General features: G+C 44.1%; 1 protein-coding gene across 10 annotated transcripts in view; it reads right to left on the minus strand.

Annotated features, from left to right (window-relative positions):
* MATN2 (matrilin 2) overlaps positions 1-14,387 on the minus strand; it is a 75,167-nt gene extending 60,780 nt beyond the window's left edge. For 6 of the 10 annotated variants that reach the window (XR_008575628.1, XM_054814260.1, XM_054814255.1 and 3 more), the window contains exons 1-2: positions 13,626-14,076; positions 4,529-4,696 (exon numbers count right to left, since the gene is read on the minus strand). Coding sequence is in view for 9 of the 10 variants with exons in the window: in XM_054814260.1 (XP_054670235.1) it covers positions 4,529-4,682 (154 nt within the window). In the remaining variant the exon portion in view is untranslated. The other 4 variants (XM_054814256.1, XM_054814257.1, XM_054814259.1 and 1 more) reach the window with 4 other exon arrangements.
* Positions 14,388-18,444: the final 4,057 nt, after the last annotated feature.

Below are 18,444 nucleotides of genomic sequence, written 5' to 3' on the forward strand. Positions count from 1 at the left end.
ACTAAACAGAAATCTTATCTGCACTCCACAGAAGCATCATGGACCAGACTCACTGTTGTCGCACATTTTCCCCTCTGATTTGCGGCTAAAATTTAACCCAGAATGGTTAACCTGCTAATGTTCTTGAGCCCTAAAGTTACACACACTCAAGTTTAAGAACTGGGTTGGATATAAGAATTTTTGGAATAATTTTAACTGCCTGTAGCAAGTGATTCATAAATTTCATGAGCACTCTGTGTACTTCATATTACTTCCCTTCATATTATTAGTGGAATCATATATATACAAGCAAGAGATAAGTCATTATATATTTTGTTGCAAAATATAATTTAAGACAGACAGGGACATTTGCGTCTAGCAGCAGTTTCTACTGAATAGGAGCCAAGTACATTTCCTTCTTGGCCTCCTTTCCCCTCTCAGTTTCAATTTTGTGCAGTATCAGTTAATCTCTTGTAGTTTCTTTCTTCTGGTATCATGTAGTATCTAAAGGAATGACCTGTAAATTGGCTTTTCTCCTCACATAAATAGTTATTTTCTAAAACAGGTAGGTGCATGTTTTATATTCCTGAGGAACAGAAGAGTATTATTGTACAGCTTATTGAATTATTTCCATGCATCCACTTCAGAGCTCTCTAAACAAATATACCCGTGCCATTAAATACATGCCCAGTTTACAAGGACAGAGTTCACTAAGAAAACAACACAACATAAAAATTTGTGTTTTTTCCACAATGTTGAAATTTTGCTTTGCTTTGTTTTATAATAAATGATTAAGATGCAGTAAGGTGACGTCCCAAATCCACTCTACCAAAAAACCCCGCAACATCAAACACTAAAAAAAGCTACATCTTGCAAGGACTGGGCACATGTTGCTTCTGGACAGGGCACCCACTGAAAGGTGCTGTGGACCTCTGACCGTGGCCTTGAAATCGCAGTGTGGGAATCACCACTCCGGACAACTGACACAGCTCTTCAGCAGTCTCTTTAGGTGCAGAAGTCCAGTTATATTTGAAGGGAATTAGCTAATGTAACAAACATCATTTTATCTTTAAAACCATGTAGCCAAGTATACTCCCATTACTGCTTTTCTTTAGTATCCAAAAAGCAATGCTAAGCTGGCAAACTATGCTTTCAGTGATCTGTGTGTAACCTAACAAAGCAGCTGCACTCAGCAGGAACAATGATTTCGTCAGAAAGCTAAGTAAAACTCTTCAGAGCTCTGATAAAGCCTTTAAAAGAGAAGATCCTAAAACCAAAGATTAATTTCCTTTAAGGAATCAGGATAAGGCCAAACATCCAATACTCCAGTTACTGATGAGGGGAAAGAGAAGGCAAAATTTAGTTCATATGTCACGTAAGGGAAGAGGCAACCGCCCTCTGCTACAGGAAAGACAAACAGACCATTCTATTTCTTTCTGTTATTTCACAAGATCTTGCAGGACTACGGAAACAATCCTTTAAACATAAATACACCTACATTAAAAGAATATTTTCCAGCAACCTAATACAAATTCTGTTATTGTGAGAAATAACGTCTATTTTCTACCTCTAAAGCAACTACACATGTTCTACAACTAATATGCTGCAAGAAAGATTTAAGAAAATGTTAACAAATTTAATTGAATTGGCACAATTAACAAGTTTTAAATACTTTGAAGTCTGATTCAGTGTTTAAAGAAAGAAAAACCTGCAAAGCAGTTTGGCTTCCAAGGGCCACACAGAGAGTTCCAAAAACTTTATGTCCAATTGATTCTTGCACAAAAGATTTCAGATCTTTAATGGCAATTATTAGCTATAGCAATAATAATTTTAAACAACAGTAAGTGACACAAAGACCTGCCAAATTAAAACAACACACACTGAAGTTTAGCAGAAAGACTGGGGATAAGAAAAACATAGAAAAGACGAAGCTCATTCCTTCTGAAACCTTTGTTAAAACGTATAGGCTATTAGCCCTAACAAAACAATTAAGAAATCTATGAAGTATTAGCGTATGGCAGCCAAAAAATTAAATCCTCCTAAACTGGATCCCAAAGTACTTTTATCTCTATGTGGACAATCCCACAGGACTTTTTAATCCATTCCATTTTGCTTATTTATGCTGTCAGTTTCCTGGAGCAAGGACTTTTACTTCTGTACATGGACACTACTAGTATTTTACCAGTAAATAGTTAGCACAGCAGTACAGTTTTGTTTTAAAAATTGGTAAAAAGAAGGAAAAGGGAATAAAATTATTTTAACGCTACTAATATTTGCATAGCATAATCCTTCGTTTTAGTCCTAAAAACATAGAGACCTCCCCTCCCCCACCCCCCAAAAACAAAGCCAACAAAAAACCCCCCTGAATTTTTTTTACTTTTCCAGGTATCTGTTCTTTGCAGCTATATTGCTCACCTTTACCTGCCAATCAAGTCTTTCCACAAGAGCAGCAGTTATCATTGCCACCACTGTTTATAATATACATATTACATAGAATGGGATAGCTTCTAATCCCTGTTAAATTGCTATAATTATGGAGTGATTTTATTAAGTCAATAGACCATGTCACTGAAATCATGGTTTGGCCCTGTTCTTTCTCATGTCATTTGAGGAACACTACAGCTTTCCAGCAGAGTGGCATGCATTTTACACATTCTGTTCTTTACAGAAAGGCATGTTATAACCATGCCACTGTTTATATGCGCTGCTGAATTTGACGCAGGTGACCTAATTTATTGTAAAAGAATGCAAGGCCCAAGAGTCTGACTCCAAACTGCCACGTACTTTTATGGGCTGGACCAGGGAATGTCCCAAGTTTCTTGCATCATTTAACGTCTTGAAAAGGTTCTTTCAGCCAGAGCTGCCAGAACTGTTTGCATCCTGCACATGCCAAAATGAATAGGGATCCAAAATTTTCCAAATGCAGGGACCACAAATTGCTTGGCTTTTGAAAGAAGAAAGAAATAATTTAATCTACATATTTTGATTTATATGGAGTGCTGATTATTTTGATATATTTTCTACTACTTAAAATAAGAAAAAGAGGCTATAAAAGCAATTTAAAAACTCATAGGGAAAAAGGCAAGCTGAGAAACGTGACACCTTTTAGTTTCTCCACATAACACCTTGCTATTGCATTCATTTTCTAAAGAGACAGGTAGTTTATTTCTTAAATTAATAAGCTCACTTAAGGTATTTGCTGGGGACCCTAAAATATTCAGGAGGGGTTGCTATTTAATCACATTTTAAAATTTAGGATTTTAAAAAGTCTGAGAGTTTTGTTGAGAAAGGTGTGAATATGGATATCTCTCTTTGCTGTTCCACATCCATATTTTTGATGGACTAGATCTCCAGAGCTGTAGTTTTCAGCCTTCAGCTGCAGAACTGTAAGTGTCTCAAGACCACATCTATTAGTTTTGAGAAAGGTGAATAAGAAAGGGAAATCTTTTGTCATTTGGCTTAAATTTGTTCTATAGGAATTGAAAACCAATGGGTTTAAGTTAACAAAGGACGGATTGTGAATGGCACTTCATGGAATTTTATAAATTTCAAGGATTATGCTTTGTTTGGAGAAGAGTTTCTCTGGTAAAACTTGATGCTCCCCTCTCTGTCACCCATTCCCCCATGTTCCAGCTTTGTTTCTTCTTTCTTCCCAATAAATCTTCTGCAGGACATTTTACATTCCTCATGTTTACCTAGGTTAGGTCACCTTTATGGGGAGGCAGGCCACTTAACATCTCCCAGTGGCTGGTGAGAGATATCCATTTAAATCTACTATTGATGTGTATCATGAATCCTTAACGATGGGCTGTGTCCAAAGCCCCATCCATGCTATGTTTTCATAATCTGACAATTACTTTAAACAATAAGCAAAAGAGAATTATTCTAAGTCACAAACTGTTAGCAGATGAAAAGGTTGACCAGCAAACTGCTTGATGACGTACAGGCAATGATCAACAAGAGAGAGATGATCCTTATGTTTTAAAATATGACAGCTATAAGCTAAAACTGCTAGATTCTGTCCTCAGATTTTTTGGCAAAAGAAGAAAAATGAGCTACTCATTATAAATAAAATTAACCAGACAAAATGAAGGGATTAACATCAAGTACTGTAATGACAAGCCTGATTTCAATAGCCATTGATTTGCATTCAATCATCATTATGCACAGCATACACATATAGACAGCTAAAACTTGCTGGCATGGCAAAAGGCAGCTTTGACAGAACCTCCATGGACCAATATGTATTTTCTCTAAACAGTGAAAATAAGGTCTTTTTTCCAAGACAACAATCCTGTAGCAAATATTTATTTCATACCACTTACATATAAAGTAGATCTGTACTCCAAAAGTAAATACCTTCTTTCAACAGCTGCTAACCAATCAACAAATTTTTCTTATATTATTCCTGCTTGCAAATGGCAATCTCCTTTTTACTATAAACTAACTCAGCCAAGGTTTGGCCAGCTACTCATGCCTTTTATCATTTGTATTTGAGATGACCTTTGGTGGTGGTGTTTGGCTTTTTTGAGTTTGTGGGGTAACTTACCTAGTAGAGATTGTGAGTTAACATCCCTTCTTCGGATGAAACGTCCTCCAGGGAGATCTTTTGCCATGACAGAGACAGTGGAAAGCAGAATATGTCCAAACAGCAGAAAGATGCATGCAATCATTTTCTTCATCTTCAAGAAACAGAGGGACATTCAAGGATGTGAAACTGCAGTACAGAAGGAGATGATCTCTTTGATTACGCAAAAAGATACACTCTAACCATATCAGCCACCCAGCTGCACTGCTGCCCTCCCATCATATACCAGGTATACTGGTATGGAATAATACCTACACCTTCAAGAAAAAAGATCTACATCATAAAGTAGCAGTTTGCAGACCCTGCATAGTGTTTATAAGTATTGTTAGTTGAAGTTCACAGTTAACATTTAAAAAGTATTGACTTTTACAATCTTTTGTAATAATAAAGTATTTTTAAAATAAGAAAAGGAACTTTGTTTCAGTCAACCTGTCAGCATAAACAAGTTCAAGGAGGACACAAATATATTTTCATTACTCCACTCAGCACTCCATTGCATTTTTTCAGAAGTTTAATGGTTCTCGTAGTGTCAGGAATACTTGCTTCAGAAAATCTTGGAGAATTAAAACAAGAGAAGGGAATATATTCCAGAAACAGCAACTATAAATAAGAACTGGTGACAGCTCATGCTTCCTTTTCAGAAGCCTGTCTGTGGTTGCTAGCATGAAGATAACAGTACAGAATGAACCTTGTTTACTCAAGGAGACTTCTGAGGACCGGCAATGAGCTTGCCATAGATTACAGAGAAGTTTTGTCACACAGAACAAATTAACAGGCAAAATTCCTACACTCAGAGATGATTCCTGCCCAGGAGTTTGTTAGGCCATGGCTGAATCTGCCCACAAACAGAGAGCTAAGCCTGGCGTGCTAAAGGCTCATCTGACCACATCTCCTGTCGGTGGGCTTCCTCTGACGGTGATTCCATCTATCTTCCCCCAAAACTTGATTGTCGTGGGCTGTGAAGAGAGCATCTCACAGGAGCTAGATTCAGCCTTGGAACTGGTGATATGATGAAGCTTAATCAAGAGCTCCCCTAGGTGTACAAGAAATGGATAAAACTACCCACTTTCAAACCAAAAATCTGTTCTACCTGAAACTGAATGCAAATTTTAGCAGTAATTCTTGGTTAAATAACTAAGATGTTGAAAACAATTTTAATAGGGTCTGGATAAGCAAATACAGCCACAGATCTGTAACAGAAGGCAATGAAATGCCCCAACTCAGAACTGATTTTTCTTTCCCACCATGAGGTACTCACTGGCAGAATATAAAATTCTGAGTAAATATTTTCTCTCTAATAAAGAGATTTTATACATTATTCTTCAGTCTGTCCCACACAACCATTACGCATTGATCTATTTTTCTGTCTATCAATCTATTTTTCCTTTGGTGTATCCTACTCAGCATCCCCAAACACAAATGCAAGTTTCTGGTGTATATGCCAGAGAGCAAAATGAGCTGAGTCTTTGCACTCAAAATACCCAGCCTTGCTTAAACATTTCATGTTATTCAGTAACAAGCAAAACGTGATTTAAGGACATTCAAACTAGGAAGGAGATGTATGTAAACAGTTATAATAGCAGCCACAAAAAAGTTAAATTTTTGGAGCCCTAGCAGCATGGACTCCTGTATGATATTATTGGTAGAGTACTTCCAGTGCTCTAGTCAGAAACAGATGGACACTGCAAACAGCACACACCACTGAAAATGGGACAAAATATTGCTGGAGGCAACAGTTGTTACTGCTGGAGATGACCAATGAAAGCTTCTCCCAGGTTGTCTCCTCACTTCTCAGGACATCAGCAACAAACACAGGGCTCTGCACAGGGGCCTCCTCTGTCTCTGGCCTGTTCCTTCAAAATGCAAGGCAAATGAACCTCAAGGCTACATGCCAGTTCTGACACCAATGTTTTAGAAACATAGAAGCCATGCTCAGAGAGCTAAGGAGCATAGAGAAATATTTCTCACACTTATTAGCAAGGCTGTCACACGAACCAGGCACGAACAGCTTGTTCAATAGGGCTATCTGGCTGTTACCTAGTTATCAGTGCCCTAACCCATCCCTCCTTCCTATCCATCCTAAACAGCTGCGGAGACTGGTAAAGCTGCTTTACCTGTTCCTGATGGCAGAACCCACAGAGAACCAACACCAGCGTGGTAGAACCCCTTCACATGTTGCTGAACCATCCACTAAGAGCATGATGCCAAAGAAAACCAAGATAAAGAAGTGACTCAGGACAGTCCTACCAGCTCTGCAAAGTACCCCAAACTAAACCCTCCACATTCTGGCACATAACACATTTTATACCCTTGTAGTTATTTTTGATATTTGGTAGCAATTTCAAATTCACCAGGCTCATGAATGTCCCGAAACAACTTCAGAAATAAGAAAAAACAAATGTTTGTTTGCTGTGACTTCGTCTTTGAATTCTGTAGGAAAATGTTTATAAGGCATGTAAATATCATATGATTAGCTGATCATATAAACCAAAATGGCTACATAAGCATTCTTTAGCTGTCACTAAATTCTGAAACATATTAAAGCAGTAAATTTTCAGTTTTGTATGATTTTACCAGTCCTTTTGAAAAGTAAGAAGGGGTACTAAAGAAAAGAAACAGAAGCATTGAATAACAGTGCCTAGTTTTCTGGGGATCTTTTTATTCAAACTTAACATAACTTCTATTGTTCAATAATATTTCATTTTGATTCAGAAACCATAGATTCTTAGATCTCAATATCTTTACCAGCCTGATAACCAGAAAATAAGCCTACTTTCAGTTCCACCAAAAAAGATCCAATTCTCATTAAAAAAAAGATCTATTATCAACACATTCCCTACCCTCACAAACAGTGTTTTAAAATACTGTTTCAAAAGAAAGCAATGCTTAACAGAGGAGAGCTTTAGTTCCCTTGTCTTAAAAATTTTGATATATAAGATAATCTAAAATAAAGATTAAAGTGAAATTGCATCCATTTTCAATGAGAAAAAAACAAGTTCCCAAAGCCAAAGGCTGTGTATGGGGTAACAGATGCCACTGACCCAAGCCTGTTGCCACTCTCTCATCCACACCAAAAGCTTCTGTGCTGCTTTTCTGAGGTGATGACAGTCTGGACACGTGTGCTCTGCTCTAGTTCCAAGTACATATTTGTGTCCACTACTGCTTGCATTTTTACATGACCAGTTTGTATTGTGTTTGCACGTCTTCTCCGCATACTGTTCTCCCACAGTTTTCTGTTTATTTTCTGGGTCTTCTGTAAGGTCCCCTGTCTTCACTCTAGAAGCGGGATGGTGTTTATTGCACCACATTTGGTATTTAGCACCTCATTTTCCCAGCAGGCTAAACCAGGCTGCTGGCACAGCCCCTTGTAGCTTCACATTGCTGGCTAACCCTTGCTCTACCAGCTGAGAACACATTCCCAAAGTACCAAACTTACAAACACGTACTTTTGTGGCTACCTGGAAAATATGTTTCAAGCACTTGGATTCCAGCTATCACAGCAGCAGCGTTCAGCCAGCTCCCCTGGGCAGACCCAAGACCAAGTCACTGTATGACAAACATCCCAAATACCTCAAAAGCAAAAGACACCAAGAGGATGTGTGGCAATCCATGGGGCTCAACCAGGTTGAGCACCAGATACACTGCCTTCCCCTGCTCCATTCTGCTCCTGGTGAGGCACTGGCACAGGTTGCCCAGAGAGGTTGTGGAGGCCCCATCCCTGGAAGTGTTTAAGACCAGGTTGGATGAGGCTTTGGGCAATGTGGTCTAGTGGAGGGTGTCCCTGCCTGCAGCAGGGGTGTTGGAACTAGATGATCTTTAAGGTCCCTTCCAACCCAACCCATTCTATGATTCTATGATTCTGTGATTCTTCCACCCATAGAGAGAGGAAGATGGTCCTATGCAGGGCTTTCACAGCAACCTTGGAAGAGTCAGTGCAGCACACTGGTCTGCTGGACACGCAAAGAAGCTCCTATCAGAGAAGAGGCAACTGCTGCTCACAGAGGTACAATCTGGTGAGGGCTGCTTGCGGTAACTACAGCTGTCTTGAAGAAGTTTGGTATGAAGGAGGAGATTCTTCTAGAAGATGGCAAGTAAACAGACAGGCTTTCTTGTTCTTTTCGGGCTTCCCTTGCTCCCTAAATGGCTGCTAGTCAAGAGCTAAATATTTCTATGGTGTTTTCTTACCAATTTTACCTGTGCTTGCTTAGCCATATATCCATGCAACAGAATAATTTTTCTGATGCACTCTTATGGATTTTTAATTTTCATGAACTATAGAGAAAAGATACTGAAAAATTAAATTGGGACTTCATCTTTAAAACACCTATTTCTTTTGCTGGACAGCACTCAAACAACACAAGCCTGTTTCTACCCTTTCAAATATCTTTCCATGGAAGTATCCTCATAAGAGATTGATGGCTGTTTTGGACAGAGACACTACTGAATATTTAGTGTCAGTGGTGATAAATCAATTACCTTCTCCACTGCATAGTGCACGTTATTAAGATTTGTCCTCTTCACTGTGATAACTCTTAAATAATGTCAAGGGAGAAGAGATGCTCTGTGGCTCATGCTGAAGTCAGTGTCTTTCCACCTCTTACCCCACTTCAGGGAAATTTCTTTCACACAGAATCGAGAAACCCTTCCACTGGCCTTGAAGGCCACCTTTTTTCATTCAGGTACCTTAAAAATGTACCTGTTTCTGCTGCGCAGATCATGCTGAAAAAGAAATTGGAAAACCGAGGTAGTAATATGTTTCAAGTCATGCTTCCTGCTCCTCTGGATGTTCTCCTTCCTCATCCTGCAGAAGTTCCCTTTGAAGGCTAAATCAGAAACATGAACTCCACAAAACCCTACCTCTCCACCTTCTCCAGCTGCCACCAACACTGGCACAATGCACAGAAGGGGAAATTCTCAGCAGCTACCTGCAACATTGACGCCAGTTTAATAACTGCAGATAATATCCCCTCTCTTGAATCCTATTTAATTTCTCATCATAGATTGGAAGGGAAGACAAAAAAGCACCAGAGGCAGCAGTTATTACTACTAGGGAGGCTGCCTTCGGCTTTCCTTGTTTGATAGTTGAGACAGCCATTTACTTTAAGCTGCCAGCAGATGTAACTTCAGTGTTTTTAAGTTGTAAAAAACGTAAGTGTGTAAAAGGAAAAACATTCTGAAGTTCTTGCAGCACTCATTATCTACCCATTTTTAAGGTAACAGGAAACAGAGATCAAATAAAAAACTTTTACTGACGTTAAAGGAACTGCAAGCGTTCTATATAAGTCAATAACATCAGAGTCTGTGTCCCCAAGTTAGCAAGCATGCTGAGTTACTTGGAAAACCAATGAGCTCTTATTACATGAAAGCCACAAAATATCTCATTCTCAATCCCATCACCTCAGAAATTAAAAAAATTAAGGACAACAGGTACTGTAAAGCCCTGTTAACTATCATTTACAACATGTTCCAAGGTACTTCACTATCCACAAGCCAGCACATGCATTACTAGTCCATTACTCATTAAAATAATTTGTGTGGCATGGGTGTCAGGACATAGACTTATTAATAGTTTCCTCCATCTTTCTGCACCAGTTGCTGACACAGGCATTTTCCAGTTCTGAAAACTAGCTATAGAGCCCTACAGAGTTCAACATCATAAGATCCCTGTCCCTAGCTTTGCAGGTGGTGTGTGGGGGCAGCTGGCCACAATCAGGAGGATGATATTTAGCACATCAGCAAGAAGGATCACCTTGCTTTCATCCTTACAAAGGATTGCTCTACTGTCATCCTGTTCCACCAAATGATGCACTGGATTTTCTGCAACAAGGGACAAGACTGGGACAAATTCTTTGCATGGGTCCATGAAGGTCTGCTTCCTGACAGGAAGTTTTATGGCCACACGTTGTTGTTTTGTGTCTGCAGAAGGGCATGATCCTAGGATCTGATGGCAATTCACCTGTTCCAGACATGGCTGCATAGTGATGGGGACAGGATGACAACCACAGATTCACAAAGTCTTCCAGCTTTGTTTCCTCTGTTTTCATATGGTCCTCCTCATCCTGCACGTATCCCTGCCTCAGCAGCTAAAAGGATATTCCAGTGCTCTCTGTACTGAGAGATCTCCCTGCCTTGTATAGGATGTGGGCTGCAGCTGAAAAAAACTCCATTAGTACCTAATTATGCTGACTGCTGCTACAAGTGTGCACAACTGAGTTGTATCCTGGACTAATAAAATCAAATGTGACAGTGGACTAAATTAACTTAGATTTTGAAACAGTAAAGAGAAGACCCAAAATGCACTATAGAGCAGTTCCTAGAAGGGAGGTGAATGACATTTGGTAGCCAAATATTCCCACAAACCCAACGCTGTACCCAAGTACCTGTATGCAGAGTGTAGCTGAAGGTGTTACAGGATACAGGAGGGCAACTGCATTCTGGAAGGCACCAGAGGAGTATTGGGGATGAGGGAAGAAAAACTTGCCTATCCAAGCACAGAGGTCAGATAAGCACACACGTGTCTCAATAAGTATACACCCCAAAACATACAGCTTATCAGAAAGAGCAAAGATCAGCATTAAATTTTATTGTGAGGTGTAAATATCACGGTAGGACTTTCACACAGTGGACTCAGTTATCTAAAGGGCTTAGAGTATATGTACTACATGTATAATTTAATTTTCTACAACTCTAATGAAACAAAAAACATTAAGGGATCTATTAGTTATTTTTAAGTCATTCATCTAAATCACATATAGACTTCCCAATATCACTGCTGTAAAACTAATAATACAATAATTTAGGATAGGAAGAACTCTGTAGGTCATCAGGTCCAACCCCTGCTCAGAACAGAAGCAGACGACCATTTCAGTAATTTCAGAAACTTGCCATATAAAAGTTAGCAGCGATGCTGTAGAACAGTGCACCCATAGTATGGTTTACTCCACATAGTTTCCAGTGGTCAGACAGCAAGCTTTAGCAGTGGAATTCTTATTTTATGACAGCATCAGTCTCCACTTTATGATTTTCTTCAGTTGCCACTTGGACAATAGACCTTTTCATTATCTTGTTCTTTTGGGGAAGACTCATTTGCACTTTCTGGTTCTGAAACTGATCTAGACATCAGAGTTTCCACAAAGTTCCCAGAAAAGTAGCATGGGAAAACTGAGAAACTTCACTTTTACCATGAAGAGTAGGTATTTATATGAAAGCATATATTATATGACATATAATACATATGTGGGCTGCTTAGTTTTGTCTTCATGAAGTACAGTCACAAACCATAATAAGACTGTTAACTGCAAACAGAAAGGTGTTGTTTTTTTTTTACAAAAAGGATACAGTAGTTCTGAAATTTATTTGCAAACCCACACTGTCCCTAGTACCAGCACCAGCGTAAAACAATAATTTGGGGATTAAAACCACTCCATTCCAGATACTCCTTGCTTGTAATGAAAACACAGTCTAACAATGAGTACACTATATAAAAGGAGCTTGTTAATGATGTCCAGATTATAATTATATAGCAGTGCTTAGTCTTTTACCCTCCCATGGAGATAGTTTATAAGTCATGGGTGAGTATTCAGATCTGATTAGCATTTCCCTAGCTTGCCTGGACTGACTAAAACATCTTTTACTGTTACAGCTGGGTCCCAGGGTCTCAGCTTATAAGTACTATACTGCGCGTTAGTTTGTTCGTGAGAAATCCCAGCAAAGTCAATGAAAGACTCACGTAAAGTAATTAGGTGTTAATATTGAGTGCAAGGTTGAGGATCTTAGCTGCAGCCTTGTGTAACTGAGTGCTACATTTTCTTAGGATATAAAATAAATCAAATTCAATTTGATGAATATAGTTATAGTGATATACAGTACACGAGGAAAAGTTTAAAAAATCTGGTGCTTAAAGCTGACACATCTATATGAAAAGTCTATGATTCAAAAATTATTTTGTAGATTTTGTAGGATTTTATGGAAAAGCCATATCTGTATCTTATTAAGCTCTTGATTTAAGGAGAATTTATGATAAGATTCAGTATGATAATTTTTTCTGAAGTAGTCAGCTGCCTGACAGTAGCACAGCTATAATATGTTAACACAGCATGTCCCCTTTTCAGATCTCAGTCAGGATCATTCAGCCCTTGAATGATGGCCCCAAAAGAAAACCCAAGCATTTAGAAATTATTACATAAATCGGTAGGTTGCATTCTCCCCTCTCAGTCAACACTAACCCACAGTTAGGCAGTGACAGCGGCCAGTCTGACATGGAAAGAACTGTCTTCTGAGACAGGAATATGTGGTCATTAAAGATTCCACAATTTTTATAAGATTAAAGAGCACCATCTAGGTTGGGTTTCCAGGATAAGTATATTACATGCACCAAACCGTTCTCCACTCCTTCCAAGTCCAGCAAACGCAGTTCTCTCAGGAAACCCGGGCAGCTCCCAGGCTGCATGTCAGAGGTGACTGCTCCAGCGCAGAGCTACCTGCAGGGCTGCACCCACTGCACGGGGATAAGCCGTGACTTTAAAATATAGTGGGGTTTTTTCCTTACAGCGCATACACTGTTAAATGAGTTACTGAAGCATGCACGGGGAAGAAGCGATATGGGGAGTTTGCTCAGACCCATGCAGTAGGAAGGAAAGGGAAACAGTTCTCCCGCCGCTGAAACACGAGCAGCAAACCACTCCAGCAGGACCCAGCAAGCGAGCATCTAACCCAGCCCGGACCCCGCCGCGGCCCCTTGCCTCGGCCTCCCGCTCCCCGCCAGGCCCTCGCCGGCCGCGGAGCGCTCCCCGGCAGCCCCGTCACCCGGAGGGGCCCCCAGGGCACCGCCGCCGCGGGGTAGGACCGTCCCTCCGCCGAGCCGGGGCCCTTGGGCGGGGGTGACCGCAGGCTGTGCCGTGCCCCGGAGGTGTCAGCGATGCCAAGCCCCGCCGGGCGGCGCGGGAGGCAGGGGGGTTACGATGCGCCGGGCAGTGCGCCGCGGACCCGCCTGACGGACGAGAGAAGCGAGGCGGGGCAGGGCAGGGCAGGGCAGCGCGGGCGGCAGAGCCGGGCTTACCTGAGGGGCTGGCGGGGCCGCTCCGCTCGGCGGCGGGCAGCGGCGGCGGCCGGGAGCGAGCGCGGGATCGCCTCCTCCCCCCTCGGCGCGGCCCCGGACGGCGCTCCCCCTCCCGCCCCCCCGGGAGCGCCGCGGGCTGAGGGGAGCTGTTGCCTCCCGCTAGCCCCGTCCCCGAGCGGCCGTAGCCCGGCTCAGCCGTACTGAGGGCAGGGAATGGGGGAGTCCCGTTAGGGAGACACCGGCCTCCCTGCCCAGCCCTCCAGAGCCGGCTCTTCCCCGCGCAGCCCCGGGAGGCAGCCGCGGGTGGCCGGGCCCCTCTCCTCAACCGCCTCCGCCGTCAGGGACGCGGTTCCGCTCTTTCCCGCCTGTCCCGCGGGATGGACGCGGGCTGTCCTCCCGCTCCCTCCCGCCTGCCGTGAGGGAAAAACGTGATCGACGGCCCTCACGGAACACGGGCCGTCGGCCCCACGCCTTCCCGTCTGCCCCCCGAGGGACGTGGGACCCGCTCCCTCCCGTCAGACCCGTCAGGGACGCGGGTTGCCGATCCCGCTCCCTCCCGCCCCTCCGGGCTCCCGGCTGCAGTGGCCCAGTCTCGGCCCCGCCGCCCCGCGCCCGCTGCGCACCTCGGCCCCGCTGCCGGTTGCTCCCTGTCAGACCTGGCCCAGCTGCGAGAGGGAGGCGGCGGGGGCGGGGGGGGGAGCTCCTCCAGTCCCGAAGAGGAGTGCCTGCCCCGGCTGAGGGGGCTCTCCCCGCAGGAGAGGACCGTGGGGTCCCCGCTAGAGGAAAGCGATGTGGTTTTGGTCTGGAGGCTCAGCACCGGACCGGCGACATCCTTCCCGCCAACGCCGTGCTCCCCGGGCCGGGCCTGCGCTCCCTTCCAGGGAAGCCGACCAAGGGAAACGTCGGGGAATGGAAATCCCATTCCCCGCGTGGAGAACCTCCAGGCCAAGGCAAACAGTCCCTGGTGAATCATGTGGGTGTCTGCCACTGCGGCAAGCCTGTGGGAGCCTCCGTCGGGGAAATAAATGGGCCAGGTAGAAGGGACCGTCATTTCTCAGCTGTCATGGCAGCAGCGCAGTCAATAGTCCAGGTGGAAAAAGCTGTGTGAGGTTTATAGCAACAGTTACGATTTTATTATGTATGAAGAAGAAAAAAATAAAATTCCTGCTTTGTTCCAAAGCAATTGTGATTTCTGTTTCCTGGAAAAAAAAACAGCAGTGAAAGCCATTCCAAATGGCAGAGGTGAGCTGGGCTCACGATCACGTCCAACAGGAGGGGGATAAAATCGCCAAGCCACGCCAATTCCATGAGGTGCCAGTGGGTCTGAAAGAGGAGATTTGTACCCCCTAGAGTTGCTGGGATGGTGAGCAAACTTTGGAAATCAGCAGAGCTAATTTCGGTAAGTTTTGCATGGCACAATTAATCGTCTGAGGTGGGTGTACAAAATCTAGTCCCTAAAAAGGGGGGTGGAAATGATGTGCAAATCTCAAACTGAAAGGGTCTGGATTCACCCTGTCTTTCATTCTGAGCACTGGCTCCTGAACCTCTTCTGTAGCTGGAGCAAAGAGATGAATTAAAAAGGCAGATGAACATTGACAGACATTCTAGTGAAGCCAGCAGAGCGAAGTGCAGAACAGTTCACCTGTTCTGTTTCATCCTTTATAGTATAGCACAGGACGAGGCCCCAGCCACAGTCCCAATTAATGCTCTGTCATCTCAAAATACAGAATCTGTACCCCTGAAGATCTCACTGTGCTGTGGCTTGAGGCACCAGCTGAGTTGCCAGAGGAAGACAAAAGGCAGGAGAGAAAGTGGTGTGATGAGAAGATGATGTGAGTGCCCAGAGGCATGGCTTGGTGGCTTCAGCTCCAACTTCTCCATAAGAAATCCCCACACTAGGTCTTCCCAGAAGCTGTGCAGCCTGTTGCTGTTGGTAAGTTGAACAAAAGGAAGGTATCCCAGCTGGAGATCGGAGGAAGGGATATGATGGCAGTGAGTCAGAATGATAAGGCATCTATTTGTTTCATAAGAGACAGCTTAGAAGCTGGGGGGATTTTCATTTGACTGTATTAATCAACTTTGTTATTTATTTAACACTGTACCAGAAGACAGGTGCACTCTTTGCTGGGTAAAAAACTGGCTGGAAGGCCAAGCCCAGAGGGTTCTGTTGAACGGTGTTAAATCCAGTTGGCAACTAGTCACAAGTGGTGTTCCCCAGGGCTCAGTCTTGGGGCCCGTCTTGTTTAATATCTTTATCAATGATCTGGACAAGGGTATTGAGTATGCCCTCAGTAAGTTTGCAGATGACACCAAATTGGGCAGGAGTGTCGATCTGCTCGAGGGTGGAAAGGCTCTGCAGAGGGATCTGGACAGACTGGATTGATGGGCCGAGGCCAAGGTTCAACAAGGCTCAGTGCTGGGTCTTGCACTTGGGACACAACAATCCCATGCAACGCTACAGGCTTGAGGAAGAGTGACTGGAAAGCTGCCCAGCAGAAAAGGACCTGGGGGTGCTGGTTGACAGCTGGCTGAAAATGAGCCAGCAGTGTGCCCAGGTGGCCAAGAAGGCCAACAGCATCCTGGCTCGTATCAGGAATAGTGTGGCCAGCAGGACTAGGGATGTGATTGTCCCCATTTACTCGGCACTGATGAGGCCGCACCTCGAGTGCTGTGTTCACTTTTGGGCCCCTCACTACAAGAAGGACATTGAGGTGCTGGAGTGTGTCCAGAGAAGGGCAATGAAGCTGGTGAAGGGTCTAGAGCACAAGTCTTACAAGGAGCAGCTGAGGGAACTGGGGTTGTTTATCCTGGAGAAAAGGAGGCTGAGGGGAGACCTGATTGCTCTCTCCAACTACCTGAAAGGAGGTTGTAGCCAGGTGGGTCTCTTCTCCTAAGTAACAAGCGATAGGACAAGAGGAAATGGTCTCAAGTTGCGTCAGGGGAGGTTTAGATTAGATATTAGGAAAAATTTCTTCACTGAAAGAGTGGTCAGTCATTGGAACAGGCTGCCCAGGGAAGTGGTGGAGTCACCATCCCTGGAGGTGTTTAAAAGATGTGTAGACGTGGCACTTCGGACATGGTTTAGTACACATGGTGGTGTTGGGTCGACAGTTGGACTTGGTGATCTTAGAGGTCTTTTCCAACCTTAAAGATTCTATGATTCTGTGATTCTATAAGTTCTGTGTATTCCTCACATGACAGAGTCTCACAGTCTCTTCACCACTTGTCTGTCTGCAAATGACAAGCTTCTGTCCTCTACTTCCATGATATGACTTTGTATTGGGTTTGTGTGGCAAGGTTTTGGTAGTGGGGGGGCTACAGGGGTGGCTTCTGTGAGAAGATGCCAGAAGCTTCTCCTGTGTCTGATAGAGCCAATGCCAGCCGGCTCCAAGACAGACCCACCGCTGGCCAAGGCTGAGCACCTTGGTAGCACCTCTGGGATAACATAGTTAAGAAGAAAAAAAGACCCAACCTACAGGGAGTTTTTGCAGCAAGAGAGAGGAGTGAGAAGATATGAGAAACTTTGCAGACACCAAGGGCAATGCAGAAGGAGGGGGAGGAGGTGCTCCAGGTGCTGGAGCAGAGATCCCCCTGCAGCCCGTGGAGAAGACCCTGGTGAAGCAGGCTGCCCCCCTGCAGCCCATGGAGGAAGGATGAGAGGGTGTAGAGATTCCACCTGCAGCTCATGGAGGACCCCACGCTGGAGCAGGTGGATGCACCCAAAGGAGGCTTTGACCCCATGGGAAGCTCACGCTGGAGCAGGCTCCTGGCAGGATCTGTGGCCCCATGGAGAGAGGAGTCCATGCCAGAGCAGGTTTGCTGGCAGGACTTGTGACGCCATGGGGGACCCACGCAGGAGCAGTCTGCTCCTGAAGGACTGCACCCCATGGGAGACACCCAGGCTGGCGCAGTTCGTGAAGGACTGCAGCCTGTGGGAAGGACTCACTTTGGAGAAGTTCATGGAGGACTGTCTCCCATGGGAGGGACCCCACGCTGGAGCAGGGGAAGAGTGTGAGGAGTCCTTCTCCTGAGGAGGAAGGAGCGGCAGAAACAGCATGTGGTGAACTGGCCACAACCCCCATTCCCCATCCCCCTGTGCTGATGGGGAGGAGGAGGGAGAGAAATGGGGAGTGAAGTTGAGCCCGGGAAGAAGGGAGGGGTGGAGGGAGGTGTTTTAAGATTTGATTTTACTTCTCATTGCTCTACTCTGTTTTGCTTGATAATAAATTAGATGAATTTTTCTCTAAGTTCAGTCTGTTTTGCCCATGACGATAACTGGTGAGTGATCTCTCCCTGTCCTTATCTCTACCCACAAGCTTTTCGTTATATCTTCTCTCCCCTGTCTAGTTAAGGAGGGGGAATGATAGAGCGGCTCTGGTGGGCACCTGGCCTCCAGCCAGGGTCAACCCACCACAGACTTCTTTTGGATTTAGGAAGAGACGTTGTTTGTTCAGTCTGTCAACATTTGGGAGGATGCGTAGAGGAAAGTTGGAAGACGTTAAGTTGGAAAAAGCTGGAGGCTTCTATCAAGCCATGCTTTGATCTGCAGGCAATTATTAAGATTCTTGAAGATTGCTAACTGGATACCAGAGGCTTTCTGAGTCTCCTCTTTTCTTTCCTGGCCTCTCTCAGTGCTTGGAAGGATAGTTCTGGAAGAAACTCCCAGTGATGTAGGCTGCTTTTGAATTATCACAAGCAACTGCATAATGTGAAAACCACATTTCAGAAAGTACGTTCCGTCTTAAAAGCAGGTGCTTTAGTAAAAAAGCAGCGAATTGATTTTCCTCCTGCTGCTGTTTCAGACCTTCCTGGTAGTTAG

This window comes from Grus americana, chromosome 2 (genome assembly GCF_028858705.1).
Source record: "Grus americana isolate bGruAme1 chromosome 2, bGruAme1.mat, whole genome shotgun sequence".
NCBI classification, from domain to species: Eukaryota; Metazoa; Chordata; class Aves; order Gruiformes; family Gruidae; genus Grus; species Grus americana.